The sequence below is a fragment of the Trichomonas vaginalis genome, chromosome III (genome assembly GCF_026262505.1).
Source record: "Trichomonas vaginalis G3 chromosome III, whole genome shotgun sequence".
NCBI classification, from domain to species: Eukaryota; Parabasalia; order Trichomonadida; family Trichomonadidae; genus Trichomonas; species Trichomonas vaginalis.
This window is the reverse complement of record NC_067205.1, coordinates 15,321,825-15,345,009: the sequence shown is the minus strand read 5'-3', so window position 1 is coordinate 15,345,009 and position 23,185 is coordinate 15,321,825. Positions and strand designations below refer to the sequence as shown.

The window sequence follows — 23,185 nt, the reverse complement described above, 5'->3', positions numbered from 1 at the left end:
TTCATTGTAAATGGTGAAATTGTGTCAAAAAATAATGAAACAGTGTATAAGTCAGTGTATGAGGCGCTGAACTATATGCTTCATTTCAATCCTTCTGGTTTTGACCCACAAATAACTTCATGTACTATGCCATTCATTGTAAATGGTGAAATCGTCATGAAGAACGACACAACTGTCTCAAAGTCTGTTCGTGATATTTTAGACTACTTGCTTCATTTGGGTCCTACAGGATTTGACCCATATACAACTCAATGTCAAGTACCATTCATAAACGACTCAGCAGAAATAAAACTCAAAACGTCAACAGTAGATGAAGCAATTGCTGACTCATTGACAAAACTTCTTGATATAATAATGAGGTTCAATACATTCAAAACAACATATGAAACCTTTAAGAAAAATTATGACGATTTCTTTAAAATTACATACATCGAGCCTTCTGCTCCTCAAACACCAGACTATGCATGCCTTAAAATAAAGGCTGCACGGACACAAGTTAGAACATTGACTTTTGACGGAGATAATATCGTTAGAGACGTTACACCTGGAGACACATTACTTACGAAAGAATACTTAAAAAGTCATATCAGTGATTTTGTGAAAGTAGAACAAAGTGGAGCAGGTAAGAGTTGGTTAGGGTGGTTGTTTACTTTATTTTCATCAGGTGTAACAACTGCATCTCTTATAACCATGCAAAGTGAGATAGATGCACTCTGGGCTTTTCTTGGTGGCATAGATAGCATGAAGTTTTATGTTGAGTTTGCTAAATTACATGGAAATACAGGAAGTTTCTTTGACGGTCTCAAAAATTTATGGGGTAAAGTAACATATAATACAAAGAAACTAACTAACTGGGCACTCAAACGTAAAAATATGTTCGACGGACTTGCTTACAACCCTCGTCTCGGAATTATTGAACCAATTAATTTACATCCTTTAATGGCAGCAAGAGATTTAGATGAAGGAGGACAAGTGGTTCAAACAATTGTTGAAAATCTACTGAATATATATCCTGAGTTTAAAGAAGTTTTAACAGCAACAAACACAACAATTCGTGAAAACTGTATAGTGTTTAACACTGAAGATAATATTTTAGACTATATGTTCGTTGTTTTAGGTCAGTTAGCTAAGACAATAAAAGAGAAAGGTATTGACTCAGTCATAACAGTTGAAGATGTAATGTTAAGAAAGACTTTTGACTCATTGTTTCAAGAACCAAAAGAAGTAGTTAGTCTTTATGAAGTTTTGAACGCAATGCTGACAAAAATAAATGAAAGTGACACTGGTAACATAAGTGAAGCAAAAGTTGTTGAACTTCTTTCACAAAAAGCAGATAAAAACCATGTTCATTATATAAGTTCAGACGAACAGATTATAACGGACTACCATGGATATTTAACACGAAGTGATGAAGCGAAGACAAAAAATGTTAATGAAAGAAGATATAAATTCATTCGTGCTAAAGGTTATGACATACACTGTACTGTACAGTATGACACAGGTAAAGCACAAGAAACATTTGGTTATAACAATGAAATTTATGCTTCATACTTCTTTGTTAACGGTGTATTAGTTGAACCAAGATTTACATTGAGAGTTAAGGCAAAAATAACTTTTGAAGATGCTATTAAAAGTAAAGCTGACAAAGTTGAACTTGACGCAACGAACAAAGTTTTGAAATCTCATAAACACAATATCTCCGATATAAATGAACTTCAAGCTACATTAGACAGTAAAGCCGACAAGAACCATACACATGAATCCTTCACTACTGTTAGAGCAGACGACATAATATTGAACTATACCCTTGGTTCAAGTGCACCTTTAGAGAATCCAAGTACAAGCGTAAAAGATACACTAAACTCCTTAAATAGTAAATGTATGAACATTGAAGGTCATGTCAGAAACTTTGAAACACATGAACTACCAGCAATGTTCGATAAAAAAGCAGATAAAGAACATACACATAACTCCTTCACTACTGTTAGAGCAGACGACATAATATTGAACTATACCCTCGGTTCAAGTGCACCTTTAGAGAATCCAAGTACAAGCGTAAAAGATACACTAAACTCCTTAAATAGTAAATGTATGAACATTGAAGGTCATGCCAGAAACTTTGAAACATACGAACTACCAGCAATGTTAGATAAGAAAGCTGACAAAGAACATACACATAAATCCTTCACTACTGTTAGAGCAGACGACATAATATTGAACTATGATTTGGGTTCAAGTGCACCTTTAGAGAATCCGAGTACAAGCGTAAAAGATACTCTTAACAATTTAGATAACTATTGCAGGAACATTGATCAATATGCCAGAAACTTTGAAGCATACAAACTACCATCAATGTTAGACAGTAAAGCCGACAAGAACCATACATATGAAGAATTTCAAACAATCAAGATTAAAGAAATTAATGCATACATTGAAGAAGTAACAAAAACAGGAAGAGACGGTACACCTTTAGTTGAACAAAATATTTATCCTCCTACTTTTCCTAATGGTTTAATAACAAACAATATAAATATTGTAGATGGCAATGGATTTATAAATGTTAAACATGAACTTCAAACAATGAAGACTCAGGTTCTTGAAACCATATATCCTATAGGCTCTATTTATACGTCAATGAACTCAACAAATCCAGAAACAGTTTTAGGTTTTGGTACGTGGGAACAGATTGTAGATAAATTCTTATACTGTGCTAACTCTTCAAAGCAAACAGGAGGTTCGAAGAAAATTAAAGAAGCAAACCTTCCACCGCACACTCATACAGGAACGACAAACTTTTCTGGCGACCATAGCCACTCATTAAGAGACCACCCATTATACAACTCAGAGTATGAAGCTGGCCATGACGTTTTATCTCCATCTTATAACAATGCAGCAAAAAAGATTTTTCGACCAACTGAACCGGGAGGAAATCATGTCCATACTTTCACAACAAATCCAACAGGCTCGGGTGCAGATTATATGCCACCATTTGTGACTGTATTTGCATGGTACCGCGTTCAATGAACGCGCTTGAGCCTTGAATAAAATCTTTAACTTTACATAAATGAGCTTGAAAGAAGTATTCGAACAACATCCATGGAGGTCATTTAAGAAGTTCAATGAAGCTGCAAAGAGTTGGGGATTTACTAACAGAGCTGAAGTGAAAAGGTTCTTTGACAAAAATGTTGTACATCAAACAAAAATAAACCCTTACGACTACTTTTTACCAATTTACTCCAACGCTCCTGACGCATACCAATTTGACACTCTCATTCAAAGCAGAAAAGGAGGACATAAACCATTCCTCATCTTCATTAATGTTAACACTCGCAAAGCATATGCATATCCAATGAAAAAATAAAGGAACTCGTGAAGTGTTAAGAGTTTTACAAAAGTTTGTAGCAGAACATAGCCCAAGTACTTTAACATCAGACCAAGACAGTGCATACCTCAGCAATGAAATCACAGATTTTCTCATTAAGCATAACATAACTCACTACACTACTGAAGACCATAACCATAACATACTCGGCATCATAAACCGCTTCATAAGAACGCTCAGAGATTTAAATCAAGAGCGAGACTTTACCGAGAGAAACAATGAAACATTTTCTCGAAGTATATTAATTCCTCAACACATTCTACAACAGGACATACACCAAATTCAATGACACAAAAACAAGAAGAAAAGTATATATACAAAAGAAAACGAAGTCAAACACAAAATATCAGAAATTCAACACAATTTACCCTCATTCCTGGTACAAAAGTTCGTGTAGTTCTTGACGACAAACCGTTGACAAAGAAACGTTTTAAGGTTAAGTAGAAACTATTATATCGTAGACTCTACGCAAGGTAATGGATATCTTATAAAAGCTGCCGACGACTCTATTGCGTTTTATCCTCGACATAAATTAGTCGAAAGTAGTAATGGCAAACTTGCTGAAACCATTGACGAAGCAAAGCGAGGAGTGGTTATTGAAATACCTGGCTATAACATAAACGATGACACTTATAAAGTAAGATATGAAGGAGGCGTTGAAGATGTTATACCATCTAAGAACTTGAGAGAGTCAAAGTCAACACATCTGGGACCATTAGAGCGGGAGTACTGGAAAGACAAAAATAAGCCAGAAAGAATAAGAAAATTCTTCTAAACTTTTTCATTAGATTTAAATCAGACATGAATGAGAACAGTCATGTATTATTAATGTTTTCATAAATTTACACCAAAAATAATGTTTAGGTGAAGAGGTGAGATCTCACCCGTTTTTTCACCTCTTTTTTCACCCTCGCCGCTTAGCGGCTCAGATTGCTTTAGCTTTCTCGTGAATTTTCATGAATTTCCTTAAGATAGAAAAATAAAGTTAGTTTTATTTTTATTTATTTTTTTATTTTGTATAAAAGATATGATTTCAACAATCGGCACAACAACAATTCAAGCCACGAACGGCGGGACTCTGTCCACAACTACAGCACCAAACTCGCTAGTCATGAATCCTACGTCAATGTTAGTAGAGATGAAAAGCTTTATTCCTTCTTCATATACTTTTGAAACAGAAATCCAGAAGATAAAGCAAGAACTTTTAACACGTAATTTAGACTGTAGTGCGAAAGATGAAACAAATGAACAGTATCTTTATGAAATGGAGGACCTCATCGACCATTTGCCTAAACTACCTGAAATTCAGCAGCAAAAACTAACTATTCCTGAATTCGACGAAATTGAAGTCAAAGCAACTGACTCAGTAGAAATTAAGAAATTCATACGTAAAGTAAATTATGAATTCCTTGGTTTTCATTGCAACCATAAAGTTATGGACAAAGATTGCGACATGGTTTATAAAAATATTTCTGACCTTTACAAATCCGAAGAATTTAAGACATACGATAACTTTGTTTCATTAGTTGCAAAATGTGTATGGCAGATAAGAGATAAAGATAGAAGAGGTAAGGTATGGAATGAACAGATAAAACCAGCAGCTTTTGAGCTAAAGAAAACCATTGACGCCTTAGTTGTTCTAGCTGGTTTTATTTCAATGTATAACGCAAAAACGATGCCACAATGTTCAAAATGTAAAGCAGCAATAAGAAAATATAACTACTCAGTCAAAGAGATAGAAAGAATGCGAAACGACTATGCAGACTTAAAGAAAGAAGCAGAAAAGCCAGCAGAAGATAAAATGGATATGTTGACATTTCTTAATAAAAACTATCCAACAGCAGAAGATTTCCTTCTGTCTGACGTCAAGAAGAAATATAAAGAAACCTTCGGCATTGTTAAAACATTCGATGTACTAAAAGAAGAAATAGAAGCTACGAAATTGTTTAGGATTTCAAATATACATCGTACAATTCATGTAAAACGCTTGTGAAAAAAGAGGTGAAAAAACAGGTGAGATCTCACCTCTTCACCTCAACATTATTTTTATTGAATTCAGCACAAAAATAATGAATTTCATTAGTTATTTTGTATGTAAAGACAGTAATGACAAACATTGAGTTTGAAACAGTTAGAAAGATAGACAATGACACCAAAGTGGTTAGAATAGGTGATTTAAACGTAAGATACTCAAAGAAATACAACAAATATTCTTTGTCAGACATTATATCTCCATCTGGAAAGAAAACAAACGACTGGGTTAGAAATGCTTCAACTCAGAAAATTTTGACAAGAAATCCTGAGCTTATGATATCAGTAGCATTTCATGGAACAAGAGCATATCTCATTGACAAAAGTCTTATACCAATAGTTTTGTTATGGTTAGACCCAGTTGTTGGATATAACTTCATAACATATGGTTCATTCGATACGGAACGTTGCAGTGAAGGCTTACTTTACATCGTTCAGAAACCGAAGGACTTCAACACAAAAAGATATAAGATAGGAAGGACATATAATATAACTCAAAGATATGACAGTACAGTCAATAGAGTCAAGGTTGTGTTTGTTAATGATATGAGAGCTGCTGAAACAGAACTGCTTGAAGTTTTTGAGAAAATGTATGGTGCTCCCACGAAAGGTAAAGAAACGTTTGAAGTAGATGAGATAGATAAAGCTATAAAATTATTTGACGAAGTTGCTGAAAAATACATGTAAAGCGTTTATTTTTGGTCTTTTGTGAAAGTCAGAAAATAAAGTTAGTTTTATTTTTATTTATTTTTTTATTTTGTATGTAAAGACAGATATGTCAACAAAAGAGAACACAACAACAGTTATAGTCCATGAAGCTATAAATGAAGAATACGAGTACATACAGTATAACAAACAGTTACGTCTCATTCGTTCGGTCAAAGACGATATGTACCAAATGCAAAGTATAATGAACGCTCTTCGTTCTACAAAGCAAGCATATCATTGGTTTGAAAACCAACAGACAAAAGAACTTTTAGAAGAATTTCCTCATATGATTGCTTCCCTCGGAAAACCAAGAGAAGAGATTCCGTACGAAAATCGCAAGAATTTGGCTCCTGGTTTGAAAGGATATTATGTTCATAGACTTTTAGTAAATGCTGTAGCAATGTGGGCTTCACCTCGTTATGCTTGTTATATTTTCATGATGTTAGATGAACTATATAAAGCAGAACGTGAAGAGATGGAAAAGAAACTTCATGCAAAAGATGAAGTCATTGAAGCAAAAGACAAAAGCATTCAGAAAATAATACCACGTTCGGTACCAAAAGGAAAGGAAAAGAACTATAAGTATATGATATATACTGAAGAGTTGGAGAAAGAAGAAGATAAAGATGTGGTTATGTTGCATTTAGTCAGAAGAAACAACAAAAGCTTTTACGACTTAGCTAAAATATATAAATCTGACAGAAACTGGTTCTATTGTGAAAACTTACCGATTTCAATGACACCGAATGAGCAAATAAAGGAAATTGTCAAAAATACTCTTCCTCAAACACACTATGACATCAAAGGTTGCACAATACTTACATTCAAAGAAGACTTAACATTACTGAAGGAAAAAATAACAGAATATTTCGATAACTTCAAAGAGGAAGAATAAAAAAAATCTAAGCTAATTTTATTTTTTTATAAAATTTTATCTCATATGAAAGAACATGAATTTAGAATATTCGGAACTCATGACAGAAGAAGAGAACGAACAACATGTAAAAGATTATGCAAAATTTCTGAAGACATACAAAGCATTTAAACAATATCTAAATGCTTCTAAAGATTATGCAAAATTTCTGAAGAATATAAAGCTTATGAAAAAGCGTATGAAAAGTTTATACATTGGGGAATTGTTGTAAAATATCGATATGAAGACTAACCAAAAATATATTTTTGCTTAAATAGCTTCAGGGTCTATTTCTTCAACCATTTCACTTCCTTCGTCAATGTCAATAGAAGCTTCTTCAACCTTTGGTAAGAATTTCTGTATAACATCTTTGTTCGTTATTGTCTTCAGAGATGAAGGATAATATTTCACAGATGTTTCACCCTTCTTATATTCTTTCTGTTCGGAAAGATTTAAAGCAATACTGAAGAAGTCAATGTTAGAGTTCTTTATGACAGTATAATGAGTATCTTTGACATTCACGAAGAAACTCTTTTGTTTCAAAACTACTGCTAACTCTTGTGAAGTATAACGTTTGCGGTCAATGACGATAGCTAATGGTCTGACATACTGACCAAACTTAGATTCTTTCACAAACTTCTTGTTAAAGATAACATTAACATTTGAAGCATTATTGAACTCATTCTTGATGGCAGTAGCGAGAGCATTGTATGAAAAGAACTTGCAATCTTGCATGTGTTTCATTAAAATAAAAATATTAAATTATTTTGAAAAATAACTTAAAAAAATCTAATCTAATTTTTTCAAAAAATATTTTTTTATTTCCTACTAAAGATGTATCGGAAGTTGTCTAAGTTAGAACACTCGGAAATAAAACAACTTCTTACAGAAGCTAACATAGAAGTAGCAAAACATTACGCAACAAACAAAAAAGCACTCGCTGACTTCATTAAAGACTATAATGGTGCAATAAGTTATGATAGAATTCATGAGTTCATAAAGCCGCAACGCGGCGAGGACGAAGTCCATGCAAGAGCATTTCCTTTAAATGACGTTGCTATTGACTTATATCATAGACGTTCAGTACCTCATGAAGTAAGAAGAGAAATGTTTGACATAACAAATGCAAACGTTGGTGAAACAAGAAGAAGAGACGACACACTGAAACAACAGAGAAGAGAGATGTTTAAGAGCGCTATAGAACAAGTTCGCAAAGCTAACGATGTCATTCGTTCCATTGACGACAAACCAAAAGAAGGTGAGAGATGGTTAAAGAAAGATGAAGAGAATAGGAAGAGAAATGTGAAGTCAGGCAATAGACTCATTGACTTTAACATCGAAGCTTTAGATGAACCAAACAGAGACTACTTACACAAACATTTCGGTAAGGTTTTCATGAGACTCTTAGAGAAAATTAAAATAAACTCAACAACAGAGATGGATGGTATGTTATAAACTTGGTGGAAAGTATGAATGTTCTACGTTAAACCTCAATAATATTGGAACATTACTACATCAGCTCTTGAAGGAGAACTTTATATCAGAGATAGAAGCAAATGCTGCAGGTATTGTTGAAATGCACTATGACTTCTTCTTGACAAACATAAAGAATCTTACTGAAATAAAGATGTATGATTTAACAGAATATGAAGGCTTAACGATGTCAGATGTAAAGAAAGGCAAACCAAAAAAGAGACCATATAGAGATGAAAGCACACTGACAAATGACCAGAAAGCCATTTTGGAAGCTCTTAAGCAAACAGGAAACCCAGCACTTATAGAAAGCTTTTGGAAAGATAATGGTGAAAAGAAGTTTTATAAGAAGAGAAGCGGTCAGTTCTGGAAGTATCTTTGCACATTACCTATAAATCTTGAACGCTACCAAATTTCAATGAACTGAACAAAAGAACTGCACACTTATGACAGAAGAATTGTTTCGTTTATGCTTGCATTCAGGCTGGAGTAGATGGAGAGACTATTGACCACATGAGAGAAGTCATTCGTGTTAGAGACTTTCCTCAAAGTAAAGTACAAGAAATTTCTGACGCAACAGGTATAGCATTTAATGTTACCATTGGTTATTTCAATGACTCAAGACATAATGAAATAAAGAGATACATACCAAAAGAATGTGAAACTGTTCGAACTATTGACTTACTTCTTGTTGAAGACCACTACATGCTAAACGAAAGATTACCAATGACAACATATTTCATTCGCAACTATATAGAAATCTTGAAGGAGTGTGGTGGAATGAACATTGAGAAACAGATGAAGATTTATACAAAGAGAGAAGATAAATATGTAGTTCGTTATGATAGAACAACACCGTTATGGGATGTTATGAAAACATTGTGGGAGTGCAAATATTTCGAACCTATTTCTTATGGAGAACTTTTCACATATACGACTGACTTATATAAACAGAACCTTGCACCATTTAAAGATTTCATATGCTCCAAAGTATTGTGTACAACTGAAGAAGAAAGCCGAGTCAAAAGAAGTAAATAAAAATAAGTGCAAGTTCATTCCTGAGCACGTTTTCTTTGCTGACTTTGAGTGTAGCACAGACGGCTTTCATAAAGCTTTTAACATCTGTTATGACAGTGAAGATGGTTCAGTGAGTGAAAGCATTTGGGGTCAGAACTGTGCAACAGAATTTTTGGAACGACTTCCTGACAAGAGTTTAATATATTTCCATAACCTCAGTTATGATATAAACTTCATCTTAAGACACATGACAGAAGTGAAAGGAACTCCCATCATTAAAGGTTCACGAACAATGCAAATAACTGGCTTATATAAAGGAAGGGCAATTATTATAAAAGACTCTTACAGTGTTATAAATAAGAAGCTTAAACTATTTCCTGCTATGTTTAACTTACAAACAGGACCGAAAGAAGTATTTCCATACAACTACTACAGCAGTTTTGTTAGCAAATGACAACAGAACTGGTGTCATTTCTGAAGCATGTAAGTTTATCCGGGATGCAGATACATTCATGAAAAACATAGATTCCATCAAAGGTTGCAGAATAGATGAGAACCACTTCGACTTAGAAAAGTATAGCACATTTTATTGCAAACAAGATGTAAGAATTTTAAGAGAAGGTTTTGTTAAGTTCCGCAATGACATATTGAAAGAATTTGATTTAAACGTTTATGACTACGTTAGTATTTGTTCTATTGCTAACAAATTGTTTGAGAACAGAGTGTACTTCCCGAATGGAAATTTATATGACCTCTCAAATAAACCAAGAGAATTTATTTCACGCTGTATTCAAGGTGGAAGATGTATGCTGTCAGATAACATTAAACAAAAGAGCGAAAAGAAACTCATTGCTGACTTCGACGCTGTTTCATTATATCCATCAGCTATAGCAAGACTTTATACTTTAGAAGGTATTCCAAAGGTTATGAAGAAAGAAATGTTAAGCACAGAGTATCTCATGAGACATTTATTCGATGACGACCAAAAGGAACCCATTGGTGAAAAGTTTATGTCTGGCTTCTTTGTTCTCATTAAGATAACAGAGATTGGAATACATAGACACTTTCCTTTAATAGTTTGTGACCCTGAACTAAATCCAGAACTTAACGTTCCCAGAAGTTCAAACACTTGCTGTTTAATGTATGTTGACCATATAACATTACAAGACCTCATAAAATATCAAGGTGTCAAATGTGAAGTGTTGCAAGGATACTATTACGATGGAAACAGAGATATTAGAATAAGAGATGAAGTAAAGAAGTTGTTTGAGTTAAGGTTAAAGTATAAGAAAGAAGGAAATCCTTTGCAAGAAAATATAAAGCTCATTCTGAACAGTATTTATGGCAAAACTATTCTATCTCCTATTGAGTCAAAAATAACCATAGTAAATGACAAAGATGCTATAAGATATGCCATCAGAAACTACAACCATATAGTGAAGTTCGAAGGTTTGGATGGTTCAGATAAAACTATTTTCAAGCTAACGAAAAGCATTTGCAGACACTTTAACTTCTGTCCACTTGGTGTTAACATTCTGTCTATGTCGAAGAGAATAATGTGTGAAGTATTCTGTACTGCTGAGGACTTAGGAATGGACATCTTTTATAGCGATACGGACAGTATGCATCTCTACAATGAAGATATCCCTCGTTTAGCTGAAGAGTTTGAGAAACGTTATGGAAGAGTTCTCATTGGTAAAAACCTTGGTCAATTTCATCGACTTTGCAGAATAACACCTGGAAAACAAAGTTTAGCATACAAGTCAATATTTTGTGGAAAGAAGACTTACATAGACTTACTCACGAATGATTTAAATGAAGTTGCATTTCACTGCAGAATGAAAGGCGTGAAGCAAGATGTTATTGCTTTAACCGCTAATGAAATGTTTCCTGACTCTGTTCAGTGTTTCTATGATGAAGATAAAGGTTTAATGGTTCCGCAAGGAACATATGACAAAGACTCTGAGTTCAGTTTAATGAAACTTTACAAAGCACTTTATGACGGTCAAGAGATTGGATTTGACTTATGTAAGTCATGTCAACCTTGCTTTGAAGAGAAGTTTAACTTCTCAATAACGACTAAAACAAGCTTTATTCGTAAGTTGAAGTTCTGAGGTCATTTATTTTTGTCAGCAATGAGGTCATTCGTGATAAAAATAAGCCGCTAGCGGCAAGGGCGAAGCCCATGTGGTCATTTACAATACTGCGATGGTAGAGTTTAAGAGTTGTGCTTCAATGTAGAGACAGTCCTTATGGTCTGGAGGTAGCAAAACAGGTGCTTTATGGTCATGAGTGGAGAACATGTCTATCCAAAACTCACGATTGAAGCCAGTTAATTTATAGTATTTAGGGTTAGGAAGTGGTGAAGTTCTTGTATGACCAATGAACTCATTTTCAACCCTTACTATTTGATAAATATAGCTTGCTTTCTATCCCAAATGCCTGGAAATCTAATTTCGGAAAAATCATTTTTCCTCGGAAGCATTGCATCATAATTGAAAACATTTTGAAATCATCACTTGGTTCAGAGATTTGAAATCTTATACGTAATGGATTTTTTTCTTTTTAGCTACTTCATTGAATGGTGAGAATACAACAAATTGACAGTCATGTGTTCCATCTTCATTTTCATTAAATCATAATGAAAAGTCTATAAGTTTCTGACTACCTTCTTCTTTCAGTTGTGCAAGAAACTCACGTAAAGGCTGTAAAGTTTGTACTTCAATGTTAAACTTTTTTCGAACATCTCATTAAATGAATCATACATTGTCAATGTTGTATCGTCTTTAAAGTATTTGTATATGTGAATGTTTTGGGCGCTTAAAGACTGTTCGTCATTTTCTATCTCGACTTGAAGTATAAAGTCAACCTTTCTGAAAGCACGTGTTATATACATATTTGTTATGCCAATGTACTTCTCTTCATTTATGTTCACAATCCAGTCTGTTGGAAACTTAAACGTTACTCTGTTCCCCTTTATTTTGACGTCAGGGTTTTCACTACTGAACGCAACAGATAAAGGTATTTGTCTATACATTTAATTCGGATAAAAATAAACCATTTACTCTTTCTTTGCTTCAGCTTCTTTAGCTTTTGCTTCAGCTTCTTCTCTAGCTTTCTTCGCCAGCAAACGTGGGTTCTTTTGTCTTCCAGCAGCTAATGCAGCAAGTTGTTTTTCACTAAGTTTTCTCTTTGGTCTCTCTGGCTTTTGTTCTTGTTTTTGTTCCTTCAGTTCGGATAAAATTTGCTCACGAATTTCTTTCTTCAATGCTTCAACATCTATGACCCCTTGGGTCTTGTCCGTAGGGCTTGTCTGAGTCATTTGACTGCAGATAAAAAACAAAATTAAAACTTTAACCGATGTAAAATGAGCTTGTCAAAATCAGAGCGAGAGTCTATTATATTAAATGACGCAAGAGGAATACAACATCCTTTCTATTACGTAAGTCAGAGTAAAGATGGTAAAATATACGTAAGAAAAAGAAAGGTTCCATTAGCGAATGCAGAAAGCGACAACATTAAGGTGCATGGCAAGGGTGAAGTCCACGAAGCCCATATAAAACCTTCTGTTCAAACTGAGCCACCAATAGAACCAGAAGAAAAGAAGCCAGATGTACTTTCAATAACGAACCAAGAGCTTATTGCAAAGTTCGTGAATTTCATTGAAAAACAAACCGAGTCAAAGAATCCTGACCCGCCAGTGAAAGAAGTTGAGACAAAAGAGAATGTACAGTTCATTGAAAATGTCAAGAAACAACTTCCACCACGAATGCCAAGAAGAAGAGTGAGAATAATGAAGTAAATAGATATTTTTATCTGAAGTAAATACATGCAGAACGAACAGCTAAACGAATTTACTCCAGCAGAGCATATTCATCAGATTCGCTCATATTTCGATATCATAGACAATGCAGTTCAAATTGGTGACACTAATAGAAAATATTCTGACGCAAAGATTCCATCACAACCTGGAACTGCTAAAGATAACACATGGGTAACATTCAATCTCTCACCTCCTGGTGAAAATATGTTGGACCTTTACAATACATTCATTACGTATAAAATGGAAGGTCAATTTATTGTAGATAAAGAAATTGGTTCAGGTTCCAATAAAACAAACCCACCAGGATTTTGGATTGGTTTCGATGACGCTTTCTATGCAGTTGCTGGATATCAAATCCTTGCAAATGGTCGTATCGTATATTCTCAAGACAACGCAAGAGAAGAAGCATATATAACTTCAAACTCACAAACTACCGAACAAATAAAGAAAGTAGATGTTTTCTCAAAGACTCGACATGAAGATGTATGGAGTCATTCGGGAACATGCAGAACAGGACAAATTGTTAGTGGTCCAATTACAGCAGGAAAATCATTTGATTTTAAGCTTCGTTTAAGAATTCCTGTTAGAAGATTCCTTCCATTAGAAGCTATTCGATTTATTCCAGCTTTTGCAGGAAACATTCAGCTTAAAGTAAAGTTCAGTAGCGACGCCTTACAATGCACATCTATATCTGTAAATGATATCATTGCTTTCAATCCAACTCTTAAAGTTGCATTTGCTTCAGATTCAAATCCACCGACAAATAAATTTGTTCCATGGAATGAACCATTCACTATGATAACGAAGGCAGTAGAAGCTAGTGGAACAGTTACTATTACAACTGTAACCCAGCAACTATTTCGAACAAAGATGGATTTTAATGAATGTTTCATTCATCCAAAGTCATTCTCTTTAGACCCTAACATTTATACAGAACTTGTAGAACATTATACAAACGAGGCTTTATGTTTTCCTGTTAAAGTTATGGATTGGATTCCTATGGACGGTTCATTCTCAAAGAATACAGATAGTTCAAGTGCAACATTTACAGCAGCTTATACGCCTATTAATGTTAAAAGTATTTGGGCACTATTTAGAAAGAAAGACAACTATTATGTTAATTTTGAGAACCCTAAGTTTAAATATCTTCAGCTTTCCATGGGAGCTTATGGAAATATGCCTGCAGAACCTGAAAAATCATATGGACCTGTATTTTATGAAATGGTTGCGAACGCTTGCAATACAAACAATGATATGATAGGATTTAATGAAGATGTTATGAGGTCATTGGTGGATGATGGTAGTGTGGAACATAAATGGGATAGCTATGACAACACACATTTCTTATGTGGTTTTCCAACAGAAGTGGACTTTTGCTTCCAGCAAGGTCAAACATCTACTGCTCCAATAACATACAAATTGTCTGTTAAAGGACCTATTGAACTAGCAACTGAAAATGTACCAAAGCCACTTATTGGATTTATGAGGGATTGTTGCTTTGCCATTCAGGTGCGTGCTAATGGCATCCCAATAATAAGATTAGATGACTATAACTTAGCTACGGACGACGGTGAGGAATAAAGGATGAACGTTTATTTTTAAAGCTTATAAATGAGTTCTTCATCAAGCTCTCGTGAACCTTCACCATCTATGAAACAAACTTTACCAAACGATTATGGAGCACCTATTGAATATTTCTTACGAGCTGCACAATGGCAAAGAGCAGTCTCACCAAGGTTAGGTGTTCCACCAGCTCCTGTCAAAAATAGCATTTGGTCAAGTCCTTATATAAGATATGGTCTCCCACTAGGTTTGCTAGCTACAGCAGGAGCAGTTATGATGTTGAAAAGAAATAAAGCAAATGTTGTAAATAATACTGAAGTAGCTGAAGTTAAACAAACTCCAAAACCAACGTCAAAACCAACGCCTTCACAAACAACACCTTCAATGACTCCTGAACCTATGGAAGTACAAACTCCTGTTCAAAAGTCAACTCCTAAACCGACTCCAACATTTAAACCAGAACCTACTCCTCAAATAAATCGTAAAACTCCTGCGTTTCCTTACTGAAAAAATAACGTTATTTTTATTTAATATTAAAATTTTTATTTGATTGAAATGACAAATAAAGTCACTGAAGCAATGAAACAAAAGTTTTTGGTAGAATACATTAAATCAGGAACTATTCCAGAAGGTTTTTACATTCATACTATGAAGGATGGTAGAGTTCAGTTTAGAAAGATAAAGCAACCATTAGATAAAGAAGGAATTTTGAGAAAGATTAAACTTCATGAGGACAACATTGCTGAACTTAAGAAGAAGTTAGAAGAGTTGGAGAAAGGAAGAGAGTTATAAAGCAATGAATTCAACAGGGTGAAAAAAGAGGTGAAAAAACAGGTGAGATCTCACCACTTCACCTAAATTTATTTTTGTGCTATGTTTTCATATGTGTGGGAGTGGTGATATCATTAATTTTTAAGTTTATTTTTTATTTTACTGAAAATTTTTATTTGGATGTAAATGACAGAACAAAAGCAACTCATTCGAATTCCACAGTATAACAAACATACATTTAAACATTTATTCTTCCTTCCTGAGCATAACATGTTCTTTCAAATACATCCGAGACCAGTTGACTTTTCATTGACTGTGTATAAAGATAGAAATAGTTATATCATTAAACCATACGATGACGAAGGTAAGTTATGTAAATTGTACGTTAAGAAGTTAGAGAAAGTTTATGGCTTCAAGTATGACTACAATAGGGTTAACACTGATGATGAAGATATTGAGGAAAATTTATGAGAACATTAGTGAAGTCGTTAGTGAGAACGATAGTGAGAACGTTTATTTTTTACATTAGTGAGTTCGTTAGTGAAGTGGTTGGCGGCTTTGTAAAGTGTCAAATTCACAAGTATTGGGTAAGGTGGAACGCAGTGCCGCCGTACCCATGACTTGTATACTAACTGAAATGTAAGTCTCGGACGAAAGTAAGTCTGACTTGAAATGTAAGTCTCGGACGAAAGTAAGTCTGACTTGAAATGTAAGTCTCGGACGAAAGTAAGTCTGACTTGAAATGTAAGTCTCGGACGAAAGTAAGTCTGACTTGAAATGTAAGTCTCGGACGAAAGTAAGTCTGACTTGAAATGTAAGTCTCGGACGAAAGTAAGTCTGACTTGAAATGTAAGTCTCGGACGAAAGTAAGTCTGACTTGAAATGTAAGTCTCGGACGAAAGTAAGTCTGACTTGAAATGTAAGTCTCGGACGAAAGTAAGTCTGACTTGAAATGTAAGTCTCGGACGAAAGTAAGTCTGACTTGAAATGTAAGTCTCGGACGAAAGTAAGTCTGACTTGAAATGTAAGTCTCGGACGAAAGTAAGTCTGACTTGAAATGTAAGTCTCGGACGAAAGTAAGTCTGACTTGAAATGGAAGTCTGATTCTAAATGTAAGTTCTAGACTAAAGTAAATCTGATTCTAAATATAAGTCTGATATTAAGATAAGTTTGTAACTAAAATTAAGTCTTATTCCAAAAGCAAATTTAATTGTATAATAAGTCTGGATCTAGAGTAAGCCTTAGTCTACAGCTATTCTGTGTCAAAAATAAGTCACGAACCATAGTAAGTTTCGGACTAGAGTATGTCTGTAATTCGAATCATTCATATTCTTCAATTATCCCGCCAAAAAAATTATCGTCTTTTTATCATACCATAGTTTTTATCAATCTCGTTCTACTAAAAAACCTTTATATTGGTGATTTCTTTGTTAAACCCGTATTTTTTCATGTGAATCTTATTGTATAAACTCTAAAAGTTCAATTTCCGGTCGAAAAAAACTTGAAAACAATTTGTATTCGACAAGTTAAAGAGCTCTATTTATTCTAAATTTTCCAAAAAAATTAGATTTCGTTTTTTCGCTTCAAAAAATGTTGTTTTAAGTTTTAAAATTTGTAATTCAAAATTTTTTTGGAAAGATTTACGATTTTTTAATACTGCGAATGAGTTTTATTTTACATACTCTATTGATAAATCATATTTTTGTCGAGATATAACTTTTTTTAAAAAAAAATTATATGCAAAGAGTGTTATAGAATTCTAGAAGGTATAGTGCATAATTTGAAGTATACTATCAAATAAAGAAATTTTACAGTTTTTTAGTTTTATTTAGATGTACGTTATTTTAGATGGGTTCGTCGAAAACAAAGCATGTCTGTTAAGTTTATTCTTAACATGGTAAATAAAATGGCAACGAAGCCCAGTGTACTGCGTCTTATGCCGTAGTTTTTGTTATCTTCATACTCAAATACAACAAATACAAATAGATTTATTACGAAAAAACGTATAAAACAAATGATATATTTATTTCTAGACAAGTTGACGAACATGTAGCGCAACTGTATCGCTTTAGAGAACAGTTCTTCCAACACCTACTCATTCAGTGAAAGACTGATTCACATTGTTGCTGGTAAGTCTGATTGCTTCAGATAGAGAGCATGAATTGCTTCTTTATCATCTAATCCCCATCCCCCTTGTTCCCGATTGGATGACATGGACAATTCATCTTTCTCTAACGAAACAAAATGACACTTTTTGGCGGCTTATTGACTCAGAAAAATTTGAGAGTTAACGAATAATTTTGGCGCCAAAAATAATTTCTCTTAATTTATTAAATTTAATATACGCACATCCATAAGTTATGCTATTTTTTCTATTTATTTTGTTCTAAAATTCTAAATATTTTTTTTCATAAGATAAAATATGATGTCTAGTCTCATTTACATAACAACATGCCTTAGAATAGGTTTTTTATTCTTTTTGTCACTTTAAATTAAGAATAAAAAGATAATTTAAATTGAATATTTGCGATTATTCTCACTAATGCTGCTTCCTCTTTTATTAGGTAGACAACAAAAAGTTAGTCTTGGACTCCCATATCAGATTTTTGATTGGTTGCGTATATAATGAGCTGGGATTGATAGACGAAAACCCAGTGAGAAAATTTTTGACGCCAATTTTTTATGTAGTTTACATTTAACAATTTTGGCTTATTTTGGACAAAATTATGATTATGATATATAATACAGTCAAACATTTTCAATAAATTAAATCCATCATTCAAAATTTTGATCACAAATTTATTAATAGAGGTAGGGCAACGATAGGTCAAAAAGGCTTCTCTGATAGATTTCCTTGCCTTTTGGATATGCTATAATATATAGCCTAGCATGATAGGATATGATGTCAAAAGTTAGAACATAACTTAGGATCTTGAGAAAAATGAAAAACAAAAATTACATAAAAAAAGAAAAATTTTATCTAATTTGTTTTTTTGGACCGAATAAGTAATTTTCTTGAATTTCAATACGACACATAGATTTTATTATTAGTAATAAATATAATGGTTTACTATTAACAAGGAACCTAAACTAATGAAAATTTGATTTCAAATATTGTATATGATTATCATAGATTACCAAAATATATTGCTATTTATGAGGATATAATATTGATTATTAGTAAATCGTATAAATTTAATAAATATACCATGAATATTGAATGAATTTCTTGATTCATAGGGGTAAAACGCGCTTTTATATGATTTAGACAGAGAATTTATGTAGGGCTGTACAAGATTTAAAAAAACATTGCCGGGTTACCGTAGAGGCCTAAAAAAATCGCGCCTCGGCGGCAAGCCGCCTCGGCATTAAGAATGCGCATCTAAATTTTTATATGTCCTTCTTTCTTTTATTTTTCCCTTCCCTTTCTTTTCTTTTTCTTTTTTTCCCTCCTCTTGCTCTCATTTACCTTTTTTTTTCCTTTTCTCATCATTTTTCAAAATTTAAAATTTTTATCAAAAATCTTGCCTATAAAAGCAGACTATGGAACCTTTTAATGCCTCTTAATCAATATTATACAGCATAAAGCATATTAAATGAAAGTAATTACGTATAAATTTATTTTATTATCTTATTTATTAATTCTTTAGCATGTATTGTTTAATATTAACTTTTCTGTACATTAAATATGATATCTCCAAAGTATGAATGCCTTGTAACGAAACGAAAACTTAATTTTATGTTGAATATTTGTCACAAACATTAGATTATTAAAATATATGTTGGATATCCCTTAGTATGAGACTTCATGACTCTTGTTGTCTAACGTGAGCTTTGGATTGCAAGCTCTGTGGTTAACGAACATAAATTAATTGTAAAGTTTTCAAAAATTTTCATCGTTTCTATCAGCATCTATTTTTCCTTTAAAATAATATATTTGTATGAATACAATATTTAGTAATTTTTTTTATTTCCCATAATTTCATTCAAAATTTCAGAAAAAATTAATTTCTATTCAATATTATTTCAGCTTCAAAACACTTCATTCTTATAGATGTTGATTCACTAAAGTGTGATTCTATTTATATGAGGTAGGGGCATGAGGCTCGGCAAGTCTTATTGCTTTTTACCTCAATTTAGGTATTAAATAATTATAATGATTCATAGTGGCCGCTGCTGACTGGCCATCAGCAGTCCCCTGGCCAAGATTAATATAATTATTTAATACTTATCCAGTTTTACATCAATAACAACAAAGCTAATCAATCATCATTCAGAAATGCGGGAAATTACTACTAATATTAAAGATTGATAGACATTAGGCTGGCCACCTTCTGTCTAATATCTTTACGAATAAAAATAATACTTTTTAAAACAAATTATTTAATAAATTTTATTAAAAAACAAAATCAAATATCAAATTGATCATCATTCAACTTGATGAAGAAGCGGCATGCTACATATTCTTCTTTGCATGATTCGTTCATTGAATTTCTTGTCTTTCGCAATTCAGATATTACACGTTCTACATCTGCTTCACTGCACGAAAGTGACATCATCCTTTTTCCAATTGGTCTTATTGCTTTTAGTTGCTTTATGCCATTCATGTACCAAAACTTGCCATCATTTTGAGCAAGATGATGACCATTTATAAGATGGGAATCATCTTGCTCTATGAAGAAATCGTAAGCATCACTCAATTCCTTGGCTCTATCGTCTTTATTGATCGTTGGATCAACTGTTGATTCGGCAATTGCTCTTTGTCTGAGGATTGTTATCATGAATGTGTATAGATCTTTTATCTCTTCATCTACAACATCCCAGACCAAGGAATTCCTCGAACCATCGGCATTTGTTTCGGCTGCATGATCGTCGTTAAGCATTTGTTCCTCTTCTGCTTGCTGGATCTCTTCATCATGCTCGGCTACCTCGTCAACACGTTCTGTTCGTTCTTCTTCAAGGATTTCGCCGAGTTTCTCAAATGTGATCTCGCGATTGATGATCCTCAGGGAAGGAATCGTTGGGACTTGCACATCTTTCAACTGCATTATAGGTGGATAGCTTGTCTTTCCTCCAAAACCCTTCTTGTCTCTGATGATCTTCCTTGCTAACGGTGTAAAGCCGAAAGCAAACCGAAGCAAATCAATTCTACCATATTCTTTCATATCATTTTTGAATATTGTAGTGATTGATCGGAGAATCTCTTCACCATCTGGCGTTAATCTTCCTGCCATTTCATCCAACATCCCTTGGCACTGTTGTATCATCAGGAATGCATAAGCACCCATGGACTTGTTGGATTCCAGCCATAATTGAAGTTGCTTTAATGGCTTGAATATCATTAAAGCATCTTTAAAGAGTGGAGGAATTCCATCACGTGTCCATTGTAACTGTTCACGTGTAGCTCTGGAAAGGGATAGTGGAAGATCTCCACTTCTTAAAGCAGTATTAATTGTTTCCAGATTATCAAAGATGAAAAACAGAGTATCATATATGTAGAGCCAGCGAGTTTCCGGGATTGATGGAACCCTGATCTTGTATCTCGCTCTCATATCGTGATTCTTAAAGATAATGATAATCTGGTGAACTCTATTCATCAGTTCATTCAACAATGGACATTGCTTACGTGCGTGGACAATAGCATTGTTCAAGACGTGGTTAAGGCAACGAATGTACACGGTTTGTAAGCCAGGGAAAAGGGCTCCTTCTGGCCTCCAGTGGCAGAGTCCTTTAACCTGGGCTGGCAAACCATCTCCGACTACTCCAGCTACGTGGTTTTTATTAACCTTAAGAGAATCAAACCACGTATGGTAGTCCTCGTATGTCCAATTAGTCGAAATTGTTGTGTCGAAGAATTGGTGGCGATCTGTTTTGCCTGGATTGCACACACAAGAGAATAGACCATGACGGCTGCCGTGTGTTCCGCAGTCCAGGGAAATTGAGAAGATGCGGAATTCCTCGCAGAACTTTAGGCCCCGAGAGGAGTCTGTTTTGCCTAAAGTAATCAATGCCTCTCTGACACCGCGCCGTGTGAACTCAATGTCTGGGATTGTAAAGTTGATGCCCTGTTCGCGATTGACTTTATTTTTAAGCCATTTGGCGAAGCTCTCTAGGAAGCTTTTAAATGCTGGCTTCATTGTGGCATAAAGGCTTATATCTAGGCTCGCAATAAGCCTGGCAATGATCTCTTCTAACGAAGGATCATTACCAGAGCCAACTGCTTGCTGAGTATTCTCAACTTGGTGCTCAGCAGGAACGTAGTTGGGCATTGGGAGTAAAAATTTGCACTTATGATCTTTAAAATCATTTTTCCTGCTTTTTTTAATGCATCGCACGAACTGCCCTTGAACTAATGTTTCACTACATTCGGCACAGTATGTAAAGAGCCTTCCTTTGTCTGATTGATTAGGCTCATTCTCATAATAGCCGATCGTAGTGAAACATTTTTTCCACACTTTGTTTCCAATGTTTCAGGAGTTGGTGGATATTTCGTCTTCTTAAATGGAATCCACTCATCATATACATGAGGATCCCATGCAGTCATAATAAAAATAAAGCTTTTTGAATATATTCAATTTTTAAATGATATTTTCACGGGTTAAATATAAAATAAAGAATAAGATGTAAATTATTAAAATATTTAATTTTAAATTTTGAACCCGTGATAAATTTTTTTGCATTGTTATTAATAATGAAAAATAAAGCTTATTTCAATGAAAATTGTTCTGCAAATTTATTTCACTTTTGACCTCACTTTTTCCGTAATTCAATTTTTTACTTTTAATATTTTAGATCTTCATAATATCATTTGAAAAATTAACCATATAAAAAAATCAAGTTATCAATTCACTTTTTCCGTAATTCAAAAATCAAAAATATAAATAATATATCTTTTTATCAAATATTATTATTATATTCTATGAAAAATGAGGTCCGGAAATTTTGCGGATTCCCGTAACTCAATTTTACGGAAAAAGTGCAGTAAACTATTCAAAATACGGAAAAATTGGTGTAAACTAATGATTTTACGGTAAAATCACGGAAAGTCCCGGAAGAATATATGTGCCTATATGAAATTATACAAAAATGAATCAAACGCATTTTAAAAGATTGTTCTTGTATTATAAATGCTATTCGCAGATTTATTAGTTGAAGAAAATTACCAAATTTTTGCCGATTTACAAAAAATGATTTACAAAGCATATTTTTATAAGCCTTAAAAAATCTTTAAAATGTCACCGGTGACGGAAATCCATGGTAACCAACCGCGGTTCCCGTTTGGAATGCCATAAATTTATGAGATGTAAATAACACAATAAAGGTTTATATTGAATATTTTCTAAAAATAAATCGAAATTATAAAAAACAATACATTTATTCATTGAAACTACTTGGACAAATATGAAACAAGCATTCAGGCAATACTTTTGAGACTTCAACGCATCTGATAATTTTTATATAACTTCACCTCTTATGCTTAGAGTGGAGGTATTGAGATCGTATA

At 33.6% G+C, this 23,185-nt stretch overlaps 13 protein-coding genes and 3 pseudogenes across 16 annotated transcripts, besides 2 other annotated features; 12 read left to right on the top strand and 4 right to left on the bottom strand.

The window, feature by feature from the left end:
- Positions 1-16,246: part of a mobile genetic element that runs on past the window's edge.
- TVAGG3_0706510 (keratin-associated protein family) lies at positions 691-1,894 on the top strand (the record flags this gene model as incomplete). Its single annotated transcript, XM_051243589.1, has 1 exon — positions 691-1,894. A coding segment is annotated over one exon (1,204 nt), but the record flags the coding sequence as incomplete, so codon positions are not given.
- TVAGG3_0706500 (keratin-associated protein family) lies at positions 2,581-3,024 on the top strand (the record flags this gene model as incomplete). Its single annotated transcript, XM_051243588.1, has 1 exon — positions 2,581-3,024. The coding sequence occupies one exon, from the start codon at positions 2,581-2,583 to the stop codon at positions 3,022-3,024; it is 444 nt and encodes a 147-aa protein (XP_051090175.1).
- TVAGG3_0706490 lies at positions 3,668-4,157 on the top strand (annotated as a pseudogene). Its single transcript has one exon. A coding segment is annotated over exon 1 (490 nt).
- On the top strand, positions 4,410-5,375 carry TVAGG3_0706480 (organellar and viral DNA polymerase type B; the record flags this gene model as incomplete). The annotated part of the gene is made up of 1 exon (XM_051243587.1): positions 4,410-5,375. One exon carries the CDS (start codon positions 4,410-4,412, stop codon positions 5,373-5,375), a length of 966 nt encoding a protein of 321 aa, XP_051090174.1.
- On the top strand, positions 6,189-7,016 carry TVAGG3_0706470 (KilA, N-terminal/APSES-type HTH, DNA-binding family; the record flags this gene model as incomplete). The annotated part of the gene is made up of 1 exon (XM_051243586.1): positions 6,189-7,016. The coding sequence occupies one exon, from the start codon at positions 6,189-6,191 to the stop codon at positions 7,014-7,016; it is 828 nt and encodes a 275-aa protein (XP_051090173.1).
- TVAGG3_0706460 (uncharacterized protein) lies at positions 7,305-7,712 on the bottom strand (the record flags this gene model as incomplete). The annotated part of the gene is made up of 1 exon (XM_051243585.1): positions 7,305-7,712. A coding segment is annotated over one exon (408 nt), but the record flags the coding sequence as incomplete, so codon positions are not given.
- TVAGG3_0706450 (organellar and viral DNA polymerase type B) lies at positions 7,869-8,218 on the top strand (the record flags this gene model as incomplete). The annotated part of the gene is made up of 1 exon (XM_051243584.1): positions 7,869-8,218. A coding segment is annotated over one exon (350 nt), but the record flags the coding sequence as incomplete, so codon positions are not given.
- TVAGG3_0706440 lies at positions 8,662-9,718 on the top strand (annotated as a pseudogene). Its single transcript has one exon. A coding segment is annotated over exon 1 (1,057 nt).
- Positions 9,907-10,893, top strand: TVAGG3_0706430 (annotated as a pseudogene). Its single transcript has one exon. A coding segment is annotated over exon 1 (987 nt).
- On the top strand, positions 11,066-11,638 carry TVAGG3_0706420 (organellar and viral DNA polymerase type B; the record flags this gene model as incomplete). Its single annotated transcript, XM_051243583.1, has 1 exon — positions 11,066-11,638. One exon carries the CDS (start codon positions 11,066-11,068, stop codon positions 11,636-11,638), a length of 573 nt encoding a protein of 190 aa, XP_051090170.1.
- Positions 11,720-11,929, bottom strand: TVAGG3_0706410 (uncharacterized protein; the record flags this gene model as incomplete). The annotated part of the gene is made up of 1 exon (XM_051243582.1): positions 11,720-11,929. A coding segment is annotated over one exon (210 nt), but the record flags the coding sequence as incomplete, so codon positions are not given.
- TVAGG3_0706400 (uncharacterized protein) lies at positions 12,617-12,846 on the bottom strand (the record flags this gene model as incomplete). The annotated part of the gene is made up of 1 exon (XM_051243581.1): positions 12,617-12,846. A coding segment is annotated over one exon (230 nt), but the record flags the coding sequence as incomplete, so codon positions are not given.
- Positions 12,892-13,326, top strand: TVAGG3_0706390 (uncharacterized protein; the record flags this gene model as incomplete). The annotated part of the gene is made up of 1 exon (XM_051243580.1): positions 12,892-13,326. The coding sequence occupies one exon, from the start codon at positions 12,892-12,894 to the stop codon at positions 13,324-13,326; it is 435 nt and encodes a 144-aa protein (XP_051090167.1).
- TVAGG3_0706380 (uncharacterized protein) lies at positions 14,626-14,928 on the top strand (the record flags this gene model as incomplete). The annotated part of the gene is made up of 1 exon (XM_051243579.1): positions 14,626-14,928. One exon carries the CDS (start codon positions 14,626-14,628, stop codon positions 14,926-14,928), a length of 303 nt encoding a protein of 100 aa, XP_051090166.1.
- TVAGG3_0706370 (repellent protein 1 family) lies at positions 14,959-15,417 on the top strand (the record flags this gene model as incomplete). The annotated part of the gene is made up of 1 exon (XM_001309721.2): positions 14,959-15,417. The coding sequence occupies one exon, from the start codon at positions 14,959-14,961 to the stop codon at positions 15,415-15,417; it is 459 nt and encodes a 152-aa protein (XP_001309722.1).
- A 2,717-nt stretch (positions 16,247-18,963) lies between the features above and the next one.
- Positions 18,964-22,972: a mobile genetic element.
- Positions 20,091-21,950, bottom strand: TVAGG3_0706350 (ribonuclease H-like family; the record flags this gene model as incomplete). The annotated part of the gene is made up of 1 exon (XM_001309723.2): positions 20,091-21,950. One exon carries the CDS (start codon positions 21,948-21,950, stop codon positions 20,091-20,093), a length of 1,860 nt encoding a protein of 619 aa, XP_001309724.2.
- Positions 22,973-23,185: the final 213 nt, after the last annotated feature.